At 46.3% G+C, this 19,250-nt stretch overlaps 5 protein-coding genes across 5 annotated transcripts; 1 reads left to right on the top strand and 4 right to left on the bottom strand.

Annotated features, from left to right (window-relative positions):
- The first annotated feature begins 7,695 nt into the window (after positions 1–7,695).
- Positions 7,696–8,810, top strand: LOC108096013 (glycine, alanine and asparagine-rich protein). The gene is made up of 2 exons (XM_017197362.1): positions 7,696–7,800; positions 7,869–8,810. Exons 1-2 carry the CDS (start codon positions 7,786–7,788, stop codon positions 8,697–8,699), a joined length of 846 nt encoding a protein of 281 aa, XP_017052851.1. The 5' UTR covers positions 7,696–7,785; the 3' UTR covers positions 8,700–8,810.
- Positions 8,811–9,465: 655 nt separating this feature from the next.
- LOC108096014 lies at positions 9,466–10,355 on the bottom strand. Its single transcript, XM_017197364.1, has one exon. It carries the CDS (start codon positions 10,178–10,180, stop codon positions 9,515–9,517), a length of 666 nt encoding a protein of 221 aa, XP_017052853.1. The 5' UTR covers positions 10,181–10,355; the 3' UTR covers positions 9,466–9,514.
- Positions 10,356–11,341: 986 nt separating this feature from the next.
- Positions 11,342–14,630, bottom strand: LOC108095911 (glycine, alanine and asparagine-rich protein-like). Its single transcript, XM_043209269.1, is given in 5 exon segments — positions 11,342–11,991; positions 11,993–12,277; positions 12,347–12,416; positions 13,624–14,486; positions 14,556–14,630. Coding segments are annotated over 5 exon segments (1,761 nt in total). The 5' UTR covers positions 14,571–14,630; the 3' UTR covers positions 11,342–11,463.
- A 330-nt stretch (positions 14,631–14,960) lies between these two features.
- On the bottom strand, positions 14,961–15,721 carry LOC108095917. The gene has a single exon (XM_017197244.1). It carries the CDS (start codon positions 15,669–15,671, stop codon positions 14,976–14,978), a length of 696 nt encoding a protein of 231 aa, XP_017052733.1. The 5' UTR covers positions 15,672–15,721; the 3' UTR covers positions 14,961–14,975.
- A 1,444-nt stretch (positions 15,722–17,165) lies between these two features.
- LOC108095915 lies at positions 17,166–18,097 on the bottom strand. Its single transcript, XM_017197243.1, has one exon. The coding sequence runs from the start codon at positions 18,081–18,083 to the stop codon at positions 17,304–17,306; it is 780 nt and encodes a 259-aa protein (XP_017052732.1). The 5' UTR covers positions 18,084–18,097; the 3' UTR covers positions 17,166–17,303.
- Between the last annotated feature and the right edge of the window lie 1,153 nt (positions 18,098–19,250).

The following is a 19,250-nucleotide window of genomic DNA, read 5'->3' on the forward strand; positions in this document are numbered from 1 at the left end:
GCATTTGGTCCCAGAGATTTGCTTTGCCATTGCACCGAGAAAATAGTTCATTGCTCTCTTTTATTTCAAAAGCAAGAATCATTGTTATTTAAAAAGTTTTGAATAGTAAAATGTTTTAAAAGTCTTTTAGAAGAAAATCTTGCGAACAAAACTTCGTTAATTAAAATTTATGGTTGGGGTTTCCTAAAAAAAACAAATTAAAACATCTTGATTTCACCACAGCTTATAAGTTTTAAAACGATTATGCAATGTCATAAATTGTCTTTGTTAATTTAATATCTGCACATTTTTTAAGATTTAAACCTAAACACGTTTGAACAGACAAATTTGTATTAACATCACAATGGGACTTTTATATTTAATACCATAGTGCATCGATCAAATTTCGGTATGACATTTATGTACTCCCAAAAAAGAGGCGATTCGTGAATATTCAAAAAGACATGCAAATTTGCTATGTTGTTTTAGTCTTCCTCTTTTTTTGCCGTGTGCTCTGTCTTTTCGCAACAATATTTTTGAGAGCACTTTGCTTCGATTTTCCGGCTGCGCCGGCGATGTCCGGACGAGTCCTGCTCCTTCGGCGGACGAGTCCTGCTGCTGCTGTGTCTCACAATGTGCTGGCCATGTCTGCATATAAATTACGCCGGCTTGTAGTTGTAATTTCTCTTCACGTCTCAGTTTGTCTTGTTCGGCCCGGCACGCACATAAAATACATCAATGTGTCTGTGTAACTCGAGTGGAGTCGGGACAACTGTATAACTCGAGAGCTCCAGCTCCGGCTCCAGCTATAGCTCAACTCCACTGTCCTTCAACCGGCCCACTGTGTAGTCTCCACTAGCAGTTTTGATTTAGTGGCCCTTAGTCTGCGCTCGCACTTGGCTTTTTCACAACGTCGCAACTTTAAGCCACAGCGGACTTGAATTTCACGTCAGAGCCAACTTAATGATACCTTCCGTGTTTTTGTTTTTCGTTTCCGCCCGTCCTTTTACTGGCCCTACTGGACGACCAGGACAATGACATCCACTCGAGTGCGGCCCCTTTTCATACGGGGGCTGGCCAGGCGAACGTTGAAATATTGTTTATTTACCCAATTAACGATAATTGCTTGGATCAATAAATTTATATTTGCCGAGCGCGCGACGAAGGCGAAAACCACACATAGACCGGTGAAGTGAATTGTTTTCGATGCCACAACCTCCAGCCGAATCCCAGCTAGCAATGTGTCATTATTACCCCCCGAGGAACTGCGACATTAATCATGTCTAGATGGTCGGCTGTCTGCGCGTTAATAAAGTCATTACCATGTGCCAATCTCGGGGAGACTTCGCTTATCGGCCACCAGAAGAGACCCATCAAAGGCAAATGACATCCATTTCGGTACAATCACAGCTGCAATTCGCTTGCCTGGCAATAAATTTCGGTGCGTTTATCTGGCGGTTGACAAGCGGAAGCGCCTACAAGCGGGCAACACTTTTTTTTCTTTAACTGCTTATTAAACTCGCGGGCGTCACGTAGAATTTGTAGACAAGGGGGGCGGGGCCGCTTTAAGCTTAAGTGGCAATTTTACAAAATAGCAGAACGTAAAACAAATTTCTTTTATGTACTCGCAAATTGCTAGCCAAACTTTTCATATAAATAAATGTAAAGGCGAACAAAGCGAACAAACACAGTTCGCGAATGGCAGGCACAGAATGCCATCCAGGCCACACTCTCATAACAAGTGTCAATGGTGGGGCGGACACTATAAACATAAAAACGTCTTGCCGCACAAAAATTTCTTTAAAAACTTTGCGAGGCGTGGCGAAAACGTGTTTAGATGCCGGCCCATTGTTGCTGTTATTATTGTTGCCACCGCCGTTGTAACTGTGGTCGCACACAGAAAGAAAGCCAGAAGCAATCTAAAATCGGGAAAATTGTCAATGTCAATTGCTATGTCTTAAATTAAGGTTTAATGGTCTGCTATTAGGGTTCTAAAGTCAAAAAAAATCTATAACTACACAGAAAATATTACCTTTAAGGTTTAAAAAGCATTAGTTACCACAATTCAAAACGAAAGTCTTTCTTCACCTTCCTATTGTAAACCTAATTGAGCAAATCTCCAGATTTTTTGAATTTGTTCTTATATTAGGTTCAACATTTTTCGCTCAGTGTGCTATTACTGCTGGGCCGCTTAACGGCAATTGAATGCCGGGCTAAGTGGCAATGTGTGCGAGGGCGTTTTGCTTTTGCAATTTGCAATAACCAAAGCATGGTCATAAAAATATAGTTGCCATCCCAAAAAAAATCACGAGAAAGAAAGGGACAACTGGAATGGACCAAGAGCGAGATAGCAGCACAATGAGTTTTTGATTACTTTGAAATTTCTTATTTGCCTTTCAGTAAGCCGCCCCAAAAAAAGAAGAAGAAAATTTTCGCCTCGTTACTGTGCAAATATTGATAAGCGTCAGTCACGGCCTGCTGTTGGCCAAATCCAAAATCCGACACCCACCCATCATCCCTGCCAGCGCCATCCTGGCACTTTTATTTGTTTCGCAATCAGACTGCCAAGTGACATTCGGCGGTTGTTTGTTTTGGCCAGAGATTAGGCCTAGGTACTTTCGCAATCGTTTTGAATCCGCCGAATGAAACGAAAACAGAGAAATCCACCAACGGTGGCCAGTCAATACGGAGCGGATAATTAAATAGTTCCGCCTCGTCCTGCTGGAAGCCATTCTCCCAAAAACAACCCGCCGGCAAAATTGACAGGCGTTGGCCAAATTGAAGAGTTTCTGCGTGTAATAAATTTGAAACGTGACGCGCGGTAAAAGCCAAAACAACTGCGACCTGTTTCCAGGCTTATTGATAGGGCAACAGTATCGGCGGAGGGCAAACAAGTAGGGCAGGATATGGATGTATTCCTATTCCCACGGTAAAGTGTGCATGTCAGCGGGTCTGATAGATCTGTCACCTGCTCACGTACGTGAAAAATAAGGTCACCCCAATGTTGGCCAAACATGATAACCTTGGCTAATAATTTATGAAATTTCCAATAATAATAAGCCTGACCAAGTTCATAAATTACGGCGGCTAAGCCTAGTCAATGCCCAAAGTGCCCGTTCCCCGGTTTTCTGTAAAGGGAAGTCGAGTTCTGACAGCACGTGCAACTAGTTTGCTGATTGATTAAACCACGCAACATCGCAGCCTTGTCGTCTTGAAAGGCTACTGGGCAACTAGAAGCGACGGGACGTTCCAGGAATTGTTATTAGATCGTTTGCCAGTTCGCCCCGTTAGCGTACTTTCGCCAAGTTGTTCTGATGCCGATGCCGATGCGGATGCGAATGCTGATTCCGATGCGGATGCCGATGCTGATCTAACTTGGACAGCACACGTGCTAAAGTCACTTTTAACGGAACAACACGGCATCACTTAACGCGTAACCCCCGAACCCCTGAACTCCCGAACCCCTGACCCTCGAATTCCCTATCCGCATGCCCTTGCCCATTGAATCGGACGTGACAAGTGCGGGCAATGGGCGATATCCCGGCGTGGGCCACGATTCCTGCTCATTGTCATGTGCAGCGCATAAAGGGGCGGTCCAGGATGCTGAGTGTCGTCGAGGAATACCCAATATGACAGACCGAGCTAAAGCTATCCTTAAAGCACATCAAGTATACGCACAGCACTCACCGTCACTGTCGCTTTCGCCGTCGCCTTTGCCCTTCGTTAAAGTCAAGCATGCCATAAAATCAAATTCCCAACGAGCTGATGGAATTACTTGCAAAAATATTTAACAACACAAGTGCGAGCATGCTAAAAATCCAAATTATTGTCAACGGGCAAACACTCGTTCGCTTGTGGAAACATTAGGCACTTGCCGAAACGTACTTAGTGCGTGTAACAAGAGCCCATTAATCCACCCTGACCCATTTCGCCTCCCGAACCCCCTTTCGAACGAGATGTGAAAATATTTGCCTCAATTAAGCAAGAGTTGGACACTCGGCTCGTAGCATATTTCACAGCAGCCACTCAACGGGGTGCACCTAGGTATTATGTAAATATGCTAATTCTCTCTCGACCCGAAAACAAAGCTCTATGCTCGACCACCGCCGATGGCAGAGGTTCGCTCGTTCGAGTTCTGGTGACGTTTTCATTAGAAATGCAAATGGGCATGGCGACATCTTCAAGTTCAAGTTGGCGATAAATTTCGAGGGGGGAATGGAAATGGAAATGGAAATGGACTGGGGAATACCAGGTCAGCCAGGTGATAGTTGGGTCAGACCAGTTTGGAACTCGGACAACCAGAAATCGTGGCTGGCCTCGCTCCATAGTTGATTTTCCACCGGTGTTCTGCGGATTGAGTTAGTAGGCGCTCCATTGTGAGTGTGCTTTCATTACGTATACGCAGCGTTGCGCCAAATTTATGTCAGCCAGTGAGATGCGAACGGGCGCAATATCTACGCCTATGTGTTCTTATTTTCTAATTACTATATACATGTTCGTGGGCGTGGGCGCGGGCGTGGGCGTGGCGTATCTGTAATTAGTGTTTTGCACACATATTCATATTAAAAGCCGGCATAGTCGCTGCTTAATAAATTAAACGACAATTTGCACTGGGGCCCTGTTGTCGCTCGTAAAGAGCTGGGATCCTGAAACTGGGACATTAAGCTCGCATTAGGCAAAGGCAGGCCTGCAATTAAAATAAAATGGAGAGCTCAACTGTCGCCGACAATGTGCACTACACAGCAGACAATTCCATGTTTTTAGCTTAGGACTCGCACTAAGGAGGCCTCGAAAATAATTTATTGCCTTCTTGGGGCCGCCAAGGCTCACGCAGTAAGCCGAGAATTTATTTGCTCGTTTTTTGCTATAACTCTGTGGATATCGCGCAATGGTGCGGGATTTTTCTCTTATTTGTTCTTTTTTTTTCTAGCTGCCAGGCAATTGGTGTTTGCTTCTCTGATGTTTCGTTCGAGTGTGGTGTCAATTTCCCGGGGCTTTTTCGGCTGATTAACGCGCATAAACAAAAATCTCTGTTACTCTCATCTTTTTAATAAATAATCTTGGCCACTTAGCTGGTTGCGCAAAAAAATACAATAAAAAACATGAAAAAACACGCAAAATAATAATAAGCATCTGTCGTCGTTGCCGTTTGATTGTCAATACAAAATGTTTTTATTGCTAACACAATTTGCTAAACAAATTAGCCAGCTCGGCGAAATTTGATTTGATTTATTCCTTTCAGCACTCGCGGCCAGTTTTTTGAAATATCGCTCTTTTTTAGCATAAGCTTTAGTTTAGTTTCAGTTCGGTTCGTTTTGGTTCGGGCTTTTGCGCTTGCAATAATTGATATCGGCTATTTGCATATCAAATTTAATATATTTGCATATTTTTTTTTTTTTGCACACCGAAACGGTTTTGTGGCCAGCCAGTCAGCTTTTTTAGTAAAACATATTTGTATTTGTCGCCTGGCATGCGGAAACGAATTTTGGGAAAAAAACAAACAAAATAAGAAAAGAATAGAATAGAACAAGCGGTCCGCTCGTAAAAGAGTTCTAAAAGGCGGCAGCCCCAAACATTTTTGCAAAAGAAAGGCAAGAAGCAAACAAACTTGTTTTTCTGGGCTTCGAATTGCAAATTTTGCGCAGATAAAGCTTATGATTTAAGGAAATTACTAATGCTCCAATTTATGGTAAGGCGACAGATTTGATTGGATTTTTGCACCTGAAAGGCACCGCCCGGTTTTGACGCCATCCAGGTGATAGCCGAATAAATTAAGTGCACAATTTTATTCGATTCGACATACAAAAAGCCAGAACAATGGCAATAAAGTAATATGGGGGCTGCCTGGATGTCTAGAAGCGGGAAAAATAATGGGAGAAATAATAAACACTGACAGATTTTGTAAATAGATCGATTGACCCCAGCGGCCATTTACATAAAGCGGTGCGACGGATTCCCTCCCGGAGTTTCTCTGTCCGGCGGGGCCCCATTTTATTTATTTTTATTTATCGATACGCCAACGTCGTCCGAACGCTATTATCTTCGAGTCCGAGCTGAAAACTCTTCCCCGCTTTTGACCACTTTTTATGTCGCTGCTGCGTGCATCTTTTATGTTCGTTCGTGTGGCGCCCGAGACCTTGAAATTGTAGCTGGTTTGTTTTATTATGTTTACATTTGTTTAGTTTGCATATGACATTGCCACCAGCGACTGAGTTGGCCGAGAAGCTGAGAAGCTGGCAGCGGAGCTGGCCATTGGTCGATCCGCAACAGTTGGTGGGCAAAAAGGTGGGGCCGCACACAAAGCCAAGACAAATTGCTTTTGACTTTAGGTTATTGCCTCGAGTGTGAATCTTGATTAGGTTCTGGCCAGCGGGGAGTTGGGGTGCAGACACACTCCATTAGATGTAGAACGAAAGACTTGTGTGTCGGTCATGAAGGAAAAAAGTGATATCATGGAATCTCGGCGGATTTCCTCAGTGACCCTCTCCTCAAGTTACTCATCGCTATAGTTATCCGTGATATCAATCAATATGTTAGTCATAACCGCGATTGGCATTCGCCACTATTGATTTGCAAATCGATTTGGCTATCTTAAATATGGATCTTGGGTATTTCTCCGATACAGCTCTTTAATTATGCAAATCGAATCGGTTTTCAGCGGTTTTGTTGCTGCTTTTGCCCCCCTGCTCCACGAAATTTGCCAAAATAAAAAACAATAATTTTTATGATATCAATAAACCATGATGAAAAACGTGATAATCGCTGATCAGATTAAATGGTCGCCTGGCGCCAGCTGATTACCGCCGAATTCCGAATAGCTTCGGGTGCTGGCCAACAGTAAAAACCTCAAGGTCGCAACGGTTGTTAACTTTATGGCTTCTATTTTGCCAAGCCAAACCGTGTTTTTGCCACAGGTTAAATGGCCGGACTTCGGACAGATCGACAGACTGCTATTTAGATAGATAGATGGATGGATGGTTGGCTGGATGGACGGATGAATGAATGGATGCGCAAAAAAGTGCTGGCGAAAATTGATTTCTATCCGTTTTGGAGCCATTGTTTCCCCCACCCAATGAGCTCTGTTTCAGTATCGAATGGCCAAACCCTAGAGCGGCCAGTCCCAAATACCAAACACCGAATACCATATTCCAAATACCAAAGAGGGGAGCAATAATCGCTGGGAATTCCCAGCTAGAAATATGCGGCTGGACCAACTAAAAAGTGTAGAAAACCCGAGTCGTTTTCGAACTCGTTTCGGTGCTCCGGCAAATGTTTTAGCATACAAAAATATGAAGAAAATCGTTTCATTTACCGAAAGCATGACCATTTATAGTGGCTTTTGCTAAACGAGTTTTCAGCTTTCTGGCCGCTTCCTCTGCGCAGAGCCTGCTGCCCTATTGGATTACAACTTGACGGCTATGTCTTCTGCCTAAATATTATATTTCGGAGATGGTACTGCCACTTCGGCTGAGATGCGGGAAATTTGCATAAAGTCAACGCCGGCATTTGCAAGAATAGGGCGGCTAGCTATCGATGCGCTTTGTTCACGACGGCTTCGGCCATTGTTTTATCTCAGCCAGCGACGTTTTTCGAAGGTGGATAGCATTTCAAGAGACAAAAGCTGCCGAAGAAGTTACTTAAAAATGCTCCAAGCCAAGCAGCAACAACAACTTCGGTGGTAAGTCTGCATGAACTTGAGCGCAGTCTAGTGACACCGATCGGTGGTTTTCGTATAAATATTGGACCTTTCGGTGATGCAAACGTCAGACACAACTTAGTGGTCGAAGTCAAAGAACTAAATTCAAAATGCGTGCCTTCATTGTAAGTATTGAATACCGTTGAAAGCCCGCAGGATATCAAGGATTACAATGCGGTTTGTCTATCTTCAGGTTTTGTGCTTGGTGGCAGTCGCCTGCGCCGATAAGCTCGGCTACAACTACCAGCCCGTGGGCCACTCCAGCTCCGGCCTGTCCTTCGCCCCGGGAAGCGGCAGCATCGGAGGTGGCTCCATCGGTGGTGGCTCCATTGGTGGTGGCTCCATCGGAGGTGGTTCCCTCGGTGGCTCCCTGGGAGGAGGATCTCTGGGTGGCTCCCTCGGCGGAGGCTCCATCGGAGGCAGCATCAGCGGAGGTGCCGGTCTGGGTGGTCTGAGCAGCATCGGAGGTGGCAGCATCGGCGGTGGCGAATCTCTGAGCGCCCCCGTCTCCTACAGCGCCCCTGCCCCCGCCGCCGAGCTGGAGAAGGAGTTCTTCACCTTCACCGCCAACGAGCAGGACTTCGATGAGCCCCAGCAGCTGGAGCGTGTGTCCTCTGCCCTGAACAAGGCCCTGCGCGTCGTCTTCATCAAGGGACCCGAGAACCGTGGCCTGGAGAACGCCGCCCTGGCTCTGGCCAAGCAGGCTGCCCAGCAGGAGACCGCCATCTATGTCCTCAACAAACAGGCCGACATCGGTGATCTGGCCAACAAGCTGAACGCCATCCGCAGCAACAACAACAACAAGCCCGAGGTTCACTTCGTCAAGTACCGCACTCAGGAGGATGCCGCCAACGCCCAGCGCGCCATCCAGTCGCAGTACGATCAGCTGGGAGGATCCTCTCAGGCCCACAACGGTGGTGTTGCCCCCGTCCTGAACTTCGCTTCCGCCGGACCAGTGCGTCAGGCCACCGCCCAGAGCCCCGACAACTCCTACCTGCCCTCGTCGGTCTTCCGTCGCGTCTAAGTCGCTCGTTTCACTTCTCACAGAACAGAAAACGCAAGCGTTCTTTGACTGATTTTAAACCCTAGTTATTGTTGACTAATGCTTAAATAAATTCAACTCTTAAATTTAAAACTGATTCTTTAAAATGCTTAAAGGAATTCTGAAGCTTTAAGGGGGAAAACACTTACAAGTTCAAAAATATTTTCATGAAATTTAGCTCTTAACTTTGAACACAAAAAAAAGCTGGTAACAGTAGTATCAGGTTAATATAAGAAGAAGAAGGACTTTTTTATTTTGCAATTTATTAACATTTTAAAAACATTTTTTTTTTTTTTTTATTTAGCTTACTGTCACTATTTATAGCGACTTATACTAAAGGGAATTACAGGTTCAACATAATATATACAAATGTACATACTTAAGCCTAGATGATAAATACCCACCCTGGGTATTTAAAAAACATAAATTGTATTTTAATGCAACCAGAATGGCTTACAGTCCTGCTTAAAAAAATATGTTGCATACCTAAGAGAGTAAATGGTGGCCGTAAAAAAATACCAAAAAGTCGAACTAATCAGGTTTCATAACTTTATTACAGTCAATTAGTAAAACAAACTATGGTCTTCCATTTGATTTTTAGCTGAGTAGTGGAATTATAAATTAAATATAAAATATAAGCAGAAACATCAAATTCTGGATCGAACCAGAAACTAAAACAGAATGAAGAAAAAAGTTTCTATAAAACGAAAAAAAATAATTGGATCTATAAAAGTAAACAACAAACTTCTACAAATTAAATAATTTTTATTCGACAACAACTTTAACAACGTGATTTTCTAGTGACGCAGGCGGTTCAGAATGGAGGCGGGCAGATAGTTGCTCTGGGGCACCTGTTGTGGAGCGGATCGAACGGGAGCGGCTCCCTGGGAGGCGAAGTTGATGGCGTTAGCAACTCCTCCGTTGATGGACTGGCTAGAACCGCCCAGCTGATCGTACTGCGACTGGATGGCCTTCTGGGCATTGGCAGCATCCTCGGGAGTCCTGTACTTCACGAAGTGAACCTCCGGCTTCTTGTTGGCGTTCTGGCGAACGGCGTTGAACTTCTGGGCCAGCTCATTGATGTCGGTCTGCTTGTGCAGCACGTAGATGGCGGTCTGCTGCTGGGCAGCCTGCTTGGCCAGGGCCAAAACGGCGTTCTCGTAGCCACGGTTCTCCGGTGACTTGATGAAGATCACGCGGACGTTCTTCTTGATCGTGGAAAGGGCCCTCTGAAGCGCATCGTGATCCTCGAAGTCGGCATCGTTGGCGTAGAAGCTGTAGAACTCTTTGTGGACGGAGGCCTGGGGAGCGGCATTGTAGCTAACTGGTCCCGCCAAAGCAGGAACCACCTGGGAACCACCACCTCCTCCAATGCTGGTGGTTGCACCTTGTCCGTAGTTATAACCGGATAAACTTCCGGCACTTGCCGCTGCCACAATGCCTAAAATAATGAGGACACGCATTTTGACCTGTCGTCTGCGAAGAGTTCTAGAAGAATGCTGACCATATTATTCATTAACTAGCTTTTATACCGCCAACGCGAAGACGGTTAAAATTAGACTAGAAAATCTGGTCAATTGAGCCGTCTAGTCGCATTGGGGTCCCGCTGGCGGAACACGGCGATCATCGATCTGCGCTCACGAATCGTGGATCGCGAATGGCCAGTGGCTATTGGCCATCGGGCTTTCGGAATGCTGTTAATCTGCTAACATAATTTCGCTCTTAACACATTTAACACATTGTTTTGAGCAGGGGCAGCATCAATCGCGCCGCCTCCGACGACTTTGAGATGCGATTTCGAATCCGAGTCAGAGTTTAAACGACCGAGTCCGAGTGCGAGTGCGAGTCCAGTCGTTTTTCGAACAATCGTGATTCACCCATAATTGGCTTATAATTTATGCACAAAAAAACCGAGCTCTCGACTCTTGCAATCCGAAGTGGCTGGCTGGTTGGTTTGGTTAAGCCGATTGTTTTATTGTATTTGCTTGAATATGTATACAGAACCGCTTATTTGTTAATGATTTCAACAAAAAAGTGATCGTCAGCTTAATAAAATTAATGATTAGACTTTGTTTTTATGGCTAATCAGGTTTCGATTGGGCATAAATCTTGATTGTCTTCGTATGTGGGTTGCACTTGAGATTCCTTTCTAATTGTACGTGACACACACGACGGGCCTCGAAAACCAGGTCAACTAACAGTTGTTGGCATCTCCGCGACCTTGAGCTGTCGACGATAAAGAACCAGTTGGCGCTTGGTCGGGAGACCGATATAAATGCCTTCCCCCGGGCAAAGTGGGTGGATCTAATCTTGTAGACAATTAATCTGGCGGCATGCGAGTTGACTGTGTCAGACAATTAGTCCACCGATTTGTATGGAAAGTCGAACTAAATCTGCATCTAAATCGCTTTAAATACTCACAAAGGAAACCTGCCCGCATCTGCCTTCCTTATCTCGATGTCGACCATTCGAGATATTTTTGGCTCGAAGGGCACTGTTTATATTCAACCCATCCGCAAACAAACAAGCCGAACAAGGCGGTTTTAATGCACCATTAGCTTCTATGGCAAAACCGTAATAAAAACGCCACTCTATAAAACACATAAAGAAGACCTTTGTCGATGTTCGTTTTTAAATTTCAAATTTATTGGTGTAATTATGCATTAGTCAACAACATGTAACAGGAAGAGTGACTTCTTCAGTCGAGATTCTAGCTTAAGCGAATGGAGTACAAAGCTCATCCGGCTTAGATTCGCAGGCGACGGAAGACGGAAGTGGGCAGGTAGGCGTTCTCAGGGATCTGGGCGTTGATCTTCTGGGCGGGACCAGCGGAGGCGAAGTTCAGGGCGGGGGCAACACCACCGTCATGAGCCTGGGAAGATCCTCCCAACTGGTCGTACTGCGACTGGATGGCGCGCTGGGCGTTGGCAGCATCCTCGGGAGTGCGGTATTTCACGAAGTGAACCTCGGGCTTGTTGTTGTTGTTGCCGCGGATAGCGTTCAGTTTCTGGGCAAGATCTCCGATGTCAGCCTGCTTGTTCAGGACATAGATGGCGGTCTCCTGCTGGGCAGCCTGCTTGGCCAGAGCCAGGGCGGCGTTCTCCAGGCCACGGTTCTCGGGTCCCTTGATGAAGACGACACGGAGTCCCTTGTTCACGGAGTTGGCAACGCGCTCGAGTTCCTGGGGCTCATCGAAGTCCTGTTCGTTGGCGGAGAAGGTGAAGAACTCCTTCTCGAGCTCGGCAGCGGGGGCGGGGGCGTTGTAGGAGACGGGGGGCGCTCAGAGAATCGCCACCTCCCAGACCACCAAGACCTCCAAGACCGCCCAGACCGGAATCGATGGAGCCACCTCCGAGGGATCCACCCAGGGATCCACCACCGAGGGAACCACCGCCGAGGGAACCACCGAGGGAACCACCTCCGATGGAGCCTCCACCAATGGAGCCACCTCCAATGCTGCCGCTTCCTGGGGCGAAGGATAATCCAGAGTTGGAGTGGGCCACCGGCTGGTAGTTGTAGCCGAGCTTATCGGCGCAGGCGACTGCCACCAAACACAAAACCTGTGGCACGGGAAGAAATAAGTGTTATCCTGGCGTGTAATCCTTTGGGTCCTCGAGCGCACAACTTACGATGAATGCGCGCATCTTGGGCTGATTGCTGGTTCTTTTGCTTTGAGGTACGAACTGATTGTGTCTCTGGCTAGGAGCGATCTTTATTATTTATACAAATCCATCTTGGAGGCTGATAAAGACAAAGATACCGCCGCGGCGTCTTCGCTGCACGGAGATCTCTTTGATGCCACTGTGTTTTGCCGCCTACAAAGGTTTTTGCTCTTCGGGTTTTTAATGTGCGATGTGGAATTTTTCGGTTGCGTTTCAATGGGCAGTGGGTCTGCTCGTCGCGGGTTATTCAAATATTTCAAGTTTCGTCCAATATTTTACAAGAATTCATATGAAATTATACAATTAATATGTCGCGAGCACATCGGAATGAGTTTATCATGCAGATGGGTCATCATTAGCTTTTATATAAAACAAATATTTTTCACAAATTCTTCGGCAAGGCTAGGAGCTTGTTTTATGTAGGACATCTGCACTTGGGTTTTCCGACTCGACGGCAATCGTTTAGTCACCCTAAACGTTGTCGACACATCTGTTTAGTTCTGATTTATTAACATGACGCAAGCTTTATAATTAGCAATTCGTCTAATGAAGTGTTTGAAATGCCGCCCCCAGTTGATTGACTTTGATTTTGAATACATTATTCGCTTATTAAGCGACTAATTTTAAACGTTGTGAGAACAATATGTTTTTTATTTCGAATTTGTTTTTCTTTTTGTTTCTTGACTAATTTTGGCCTATATTAAAATATGCGGAAGTACTTAGATGTGCTTCTCATCCAGCACTTTTGGAAGCCAAAAATCCTTGATAGAGTTCAAATATTTAAGCTATAACCAGAGCTATTTATAGTGAAGGTCTTCAGGAAGTCTGCATAGAAAATATTCCTTATAAAATTGGCGTGCAGAATAATAAAAAAAAAAACATTTTTTTCAATCTCTTTTCATCTTAAATAATTCTCAAGTTTTTTTTAAGGACTAATTAAAACTTGTTAAAAAATATTTTTGAAATATTATTCAACTTATTATTAAAATATTTTTGGTTTTTATAAGTCTTGTATTTTTAAAATAAATATTTTTCTAACATAAATTTGAAAAGTAATAAGTCCAAGAAAAGTCCCAATCTGCAATTTTGCGAGCAAAATGAAAGCATATCCACCATCCCCGGAAAATCCAAACAAATGATAGTTAGATTTAAAAGTTTTGTATTTTCGTAAAAATAATCAATAGGGTTCAACAAAAAGTTTTAACAAAGACGGCTTCATAACGGAGTCGTTAGGAATTATTTACAAACGACGACGAAAGACCGAAGTTGGCAGGTAGGCGTTCTCAGGGATCTGGGCGTTGATCTTCTGGGCGGGACCAGCGGAGGCGAAGTTCAGGGCGGGGGCAACACCACCGTCATGAGCCTGGGAAGATCCTCCCAACTGGTCGTACTGCGACTGGATGGCGCGCTGGGCGTTGGCAGCATCCTCGGGAGTGCGGTATTTCACGAAGTGAACCTCGGGCTTGTTGTTGTTGTTGTTTCGGATGGCGTTCAACCTCTGGGCGAGATCTCCGATGTCAGCCTGCTTGTTGAGGACATAGATGGCGGTCTCCTGCTGGGCAGCCTGCTTGGCCAGAGCCAGGGCGGCGTTCTCCAGGCCACGGTTCTCGGGTCCCTTGATGAAGACAACGCGGAGTCCCTTGTTCACGGAGTTGGCAACGCGCTCGAGTTCCTGGGGCTCATCGAAGTCCTGTTCGTTGGCGGAGAAGGTGAAGAACTCCTTCTCGAGCTCGGCAGCGGGGGCGGGGGCGTTGTAGGAGACGGGGGCGCTCAGAGAATCGCCACCTCCCAGACCACCAAGACCTCCAAGACCGCCCAGACCGGAATCGATGGCACCACCTCCGAGGGAGCCACCCAGGGATCCACCTCCGAGGGAACCACCAAGGGAACCACCTCCGAGGGAGCCACCCAGGGATCCACCGCCGAGGGAACCACCTCCGATCAGGCCACCTCCGATGCTTCCTCCTCCGATGGAGCCACCACCAATGGAACCTCCTCCAATGCTGCCGCTTCCCGGGGCAAAGGACAGGCCGGAGCTGGAGTGGCCCACGGGCTGGTAGTTGTAGCCGAGCTTATCGGCGCAGGCGACTGCCACGAGGCACATGACCTGCAGGAATCAAGAATTAGGGTAATCCATTAGTTGCCAGTTCAAAGATATCCTGTTTGAACAACTTACGATAAAGGCGCGCATCTTGAGTTTAGTTTCTCTTGGTTTGGAGCACAAATTGCTTCTGCCTATGAGCACCGCGGCGGTTAACATTTATAGTAACCCAAGTTCGATGCTGACGTCGCAGCTTCTCGAAGACAAAGCGCTGAAATGCTGCTAAATGTTTTTCCGCCTACAAAGTAGGCAGCGCTCGGCTTTTGTTCGGACCCGCAGAGCAATTCAGCTTTGCATAAATGTTATTATAAGGAATGGCGATAAAGGCAAACAACACGAGCATAAAAATGCAATAACCGCTGACAAAGCCAGAAATTTAGAAGATCTAGCTCCGCGATACACAGACAACGCACAATATATTGGTTTATATCGATTTTCGTTTTTATTCAATTACATTTCTACAACACATTTAACAACTGTCGGCTCCTCTGCTCCTTAACGGATGCGCAGGCGACGCAGGATGTTGGCGGGCAGGTAGGAGTTGCTCGTGGCGGCGGCGGGCGGGGAGTAGTTGGGGCCACGGCGAGCGGGGACGTGGGGGGCGGCGGAGGCGAAGTTGATGGCGTTGGCCACTCCTCCGTTGATGGACTGGCTGGAGCCTCCCAGGTTGTCGTACTGCGACTGGATGGCGCGCTGGGCGTTGGCCGCATCCTCGGGAGTCCTGTACTTGACGAAGTGCACCTCGGGACGCTGGTTGGCGTTCTGGCGGGCGGCGTTGAACTTCTGGGCCAGGTCACCGATGTCGGTCTGCTTGTTCAGGACGTAGATGGCGGTCTGCTGCTCAGCAGCCTGCTTGGCCAGGGCCAGGGCGGCGTTCTCCAGGCCACGGTTCTCGGGTCCCTTGATGAACACCACGCGCAGTCCCTTGTTCACGGAGCCGGCGATCTTTTGGGAGGCCAGGGGATCGTCGAACTGGCTCTCGTCGGCCTCGAAGGTGTAGTACTCCTTGTTCAGCTCGCTGGAGGCCGAGTAGTCCGAGACCGGGCTGCTGGCGGATCCGTCGTAGTCGCCCACTCCGGAGCTTCCGGAGTAGCTGGGAATCGGATCGGAGGCCGCTCCCGAGAATCCTGCTCCGTAGTTGTACTGGGCACAGGCGGCACCGATCAGGCAGAAGGCGATGAGGAAACGCATTTTTCAAGGTTTTGGTTTTTAGTGCTAGGTGTGCTGAACAGGCAAAGGCCAAGACTGAATCCTGAGGCTGCGGAGCGCAGCTTTTATACCCGGCCGGCGTAGTTAGAACCCAGTTAGAACAATAAGCGACACCATTCCCGTCGGGTTGCTCCATAACTCAACTAGTTTCTTATGCTAAGCGGTGCGCTTATGAAATGATTATGCAAAACTATCCTAAAATTCTCGCCAATCCATCCAGTCGGCGACCCCAGACTTTCTGTCCAATTGCAGACGCGTTATTCTCGACCGGTTCATGGCGCCGCGGCCAAAACTGCCCGGAATTCGATTGGGGAAAACGCTGCAGAACTATCGAAACCCGTTTCGAAAAAAAGTAAGAGCCGGCTATAAATGTTCTGACGGCCGTTAAAGTCGAACACAATGTGATGCATTCTTGGAGTTCCGCCTACGAATCAATAAAAGCTTAATCTATGCATACTCTTTTGTCGATTCTATTGATAGTTTATGATTTTTTGTTTTTCTCTGTGTGACGCTATTTTGGTATCGAAAGTGGGTCTAGTATTTCAAGCAACTTTTTAGTTTCGGGTTCAAAGCCAAGAAGAATGTCGGAAGCTTGCTTTGAACTCTGAAAACCTGTTTTAAATAGTCTGGGAATTCCACGATGGTCCCCTTTATAAAGGCCCGTCCAGATGTTGATCGATCTAGTATGAAGCCGTTTCCTGATGAAGGCGCCCGAATTCGAACAACTTTTTTTTATAAATTATTTTATAGAAATAGGGAAAACTCAAGAAAATTAAACATTTAAGAAATGATACGACAACGTAGAAATTTCCTAATTATTGAGGGGTTTCAAAATGTGAAAAATCTATCCAAAATTCTAAATTGAGCCATTTTTGGAATTTGCACTTTTTGGGTTCTTTGGCAGGGGTAACATCATAAAAATATGAAAGAATCAACCCAAAAATCGAAACCAAACTAACGATGCTGGTTGTTAGAGAACTACTTCATAAGCATTTTGAGGTATACCAATCCAAAATCGTACATCATTTAGAAAAGTTATGGGCTCTTAAGTGCTGGTTGTAGGCCAATTTCCGAAATAGCCATTTTCCGATTTTTGACAGGGGGGACATCATAAAAATGTAAAAAAAATGGACTCAAAAATCGAACCAAACAAATTATGCAGTTTTTTAGAGAGATACTTCACACGCATTTTGAGGTATACCAATCCAAAACCGGACATCATTTAGAAAAGTTATGGACTCTTAAGTGCTGGTTGTAGGCCAAATTCCGGAAAAGCTATTTTTCCGATTTTTTACTCATAAAAATGTGAAAAAAACGACCCAAAAATCGAAACCAAATTAATGATGAAATTTTTTAGATAGGTACTTCCTAAGCATTTTATGGTATACCAATCCAAAATCGGAATTAAATTATGGAAGCTAAGGGCTTTTTAGTGCGAGAATCGAACCATAGGCCTAGAGAGATACTTTTTCAATATGGGACTTAAGAAGGAGTAGCTAAGAGCAAGTTCAAAGAAAAATGAAATTTATTTTGATAACTATTTCGTTTTGTTTTCTTTATTCAACAAATCAATTAGATAACTAGACAACAAATCAAACAACTGGTAAATAGGGTTTAGACGCGGAAGCGACGGAAGATGCTGGCGGGCAGGTAGCTTGCACCAGGAGCGCTGGCAGCGGCACTTTCACGGGGAGCGGGCTGGGAAGCGAAGTTCAGGGTGGAGGCCACACCACCATCTTGAGCCTGAGAGGATCCTCCCAACTGATCGTACTGACCCTGGATGGCACGCTGGGCGTTGGCAGCATCCTCGGGAGTCCTGTACTTCACGAAGTGAACCTCGGGCTTGTTGTTGTTGTTGTTGCGGATGGAGTTCAGCTTGTTGGCCAGGTCTCCGATGTCAGCCTGCTTGTTCAGGACATAGATGGCGGTCTCCTGCTGGGCAGCCTGCTTGGCCAGAGCCAGGGCGGCGTTCTCGAGTCCCTTGTTCTCGGGTCCCTTGATGAAGACGACGCGGAGTCCCTTGTTCACGGAGTTCTGGACCTGCTCGGAGGCAGCTGGGTCGTAGAAGTCACCCTCGTCGGCGGTGTAGGTGAAGAACTCCTTCTGGAGCTCGGCCTGGGGAGCAGCGTAGTTGGGGGCAGCGGCGGACTGGGAAGCCTCGAAGGGCTCAGCAACGGGAGCTGGGCCGAAGGTCTGGGGACCAGTCGAAAAAGATCCTGGACCGGCGGCAAAGGATCCGCTGGGAGCAGCCGAGAAGGCAGGAGCAATGTTGCTGGCCGAACCAGATGGCTGGAAGCTCAATCCCGAAGAGGAGTGGGCCACTGGCTGGTAGTTGTAGCCCAGTTTGTCGGCGGTGGCCAAGGCAACGAAGCAAAGGACGAGGAAGGAACGCATGTTGACTGTTTGGTTTGAAATGATGATTGGTTACTGTTTTATCTCGCTGATATGTTGGCTTTTATAGGTGCAAGATTCAGTTCTTCGGCTGCATTATGAGGCGATATGAATTATGAAGACTTCAAATTTGCCTTAAAAATGCATAAATAAGAGATTTAAATGCGGTTTCTCTATTATATATTTTATGATTCGTCACACTGCTGCTGCTGCTGTTGCAAATATTTGCATGCCTTTGCACATAAAACCGAGCTTTTTTTGGCAGTGCGAAAAGCGGCATGCAAATTAGCCGATAGCCAGAATTGGCAAGTTTTGAGTTTGAGTTTGAGTTTCTCCGGGGTTCGCAGTCCGATTCGGATAGCCAAATCAGATGGCGCCAAGTAATTTATTAGGAGGCCAATTATCGAATTATCTGATTTGGCGCTGACAAGGCGCAGCAGTGCAGTTGTTAATTAGCGACCGGCCTAGCCGATCGATAGGGCTATATCTACGCAAATCGGCTATATTTAGCGATGAGTTCGACGGTTCACTTCCGGCGGACGGACAAACGAACGGACGGACAGCGGCGGAAGGTCGCCTCCACCCGCATCATTTGCATAAAGCCGAAACACAACGACCAAGACGAAAAGACAAAGCCGCTGAATAAGGCAATAATAATTTGGCGAATCGTTAAAATATTTATTTTTGGCAGCAGTAACGCGACTAGGCGCGCCTCATTTGCATGTGAAACGGCCTGTCAAACGTTTTGTTTGCTCTCCGACCGATTTGGGCGACACTTCTCATCCCGTTCGAACTTATATCTCGTTTCCGATACAGATTCCGATTCAGATTCATATTTAGATACCGAGCCGTATCCATGAGTAACGCATCCATCTAAATTGCCCCAAATGGGGTTTACGATGCTCGGGCCTGTCCGCGTCTTTTTATAGCCAGATTTTTATTGATTTCAACGATAGAGCTACATGAAAATACCAAATCGGCAAGGTTGGTCCACACAGCACTGGCCAAAAGCGGCGCAGAAGAATACGCGAATTATTGATTAAGGCAGCATATTGAATTTAATATGAGTTTTATGGCGCCGGCTCCGCTTCGAACATGGACACCTCTTCTTCCTTCCGAGCCACGGAGTTGACCTCACGGTGCAGCCACCCGCTTCGCTTGCATATTTTA

The sequence above is a fragment of the Drosophila ficusphila genome, unplaced genomic scaffold (assembly GCF_018152265.1).
Source record: "Drosophila ficusphila isolate 14025-0441.05 unplaced genomic scaffold, ASM1815226v1 contig_791, whole genome shotgun sequence".
NCBI classification, from domain to species: Eukaryota; Metazoa; Arthropoda; class Insecta; order Diptera; family Drosophilidae; genus Drosophila; species Drosophila ficusphila.

Coding starts and splice junctions, on each gene's coding strand:
- LOC108095917 (XM_017197244.1), bottom strand. CDS start 15,671: ATGCGTTTCCTCATCGCCTTCTGCCTGATCGGTGCCGCCTGTGCCCAG.
- LOC108095915 (XM_017197243.1), bottom strand. CDS start 18,083: ATGCGTTCCTTCCTCGTCCTTTGCTTCGTTGCCTTGGCCACCGCCGAC.
- LOC108096014 (XM_017197364.1), bottom strand. CDS start 10,180: ATGCGTGTCCTCATTATTTTAGGCATTGTGGCAGCGGCAAGTGCCGGA.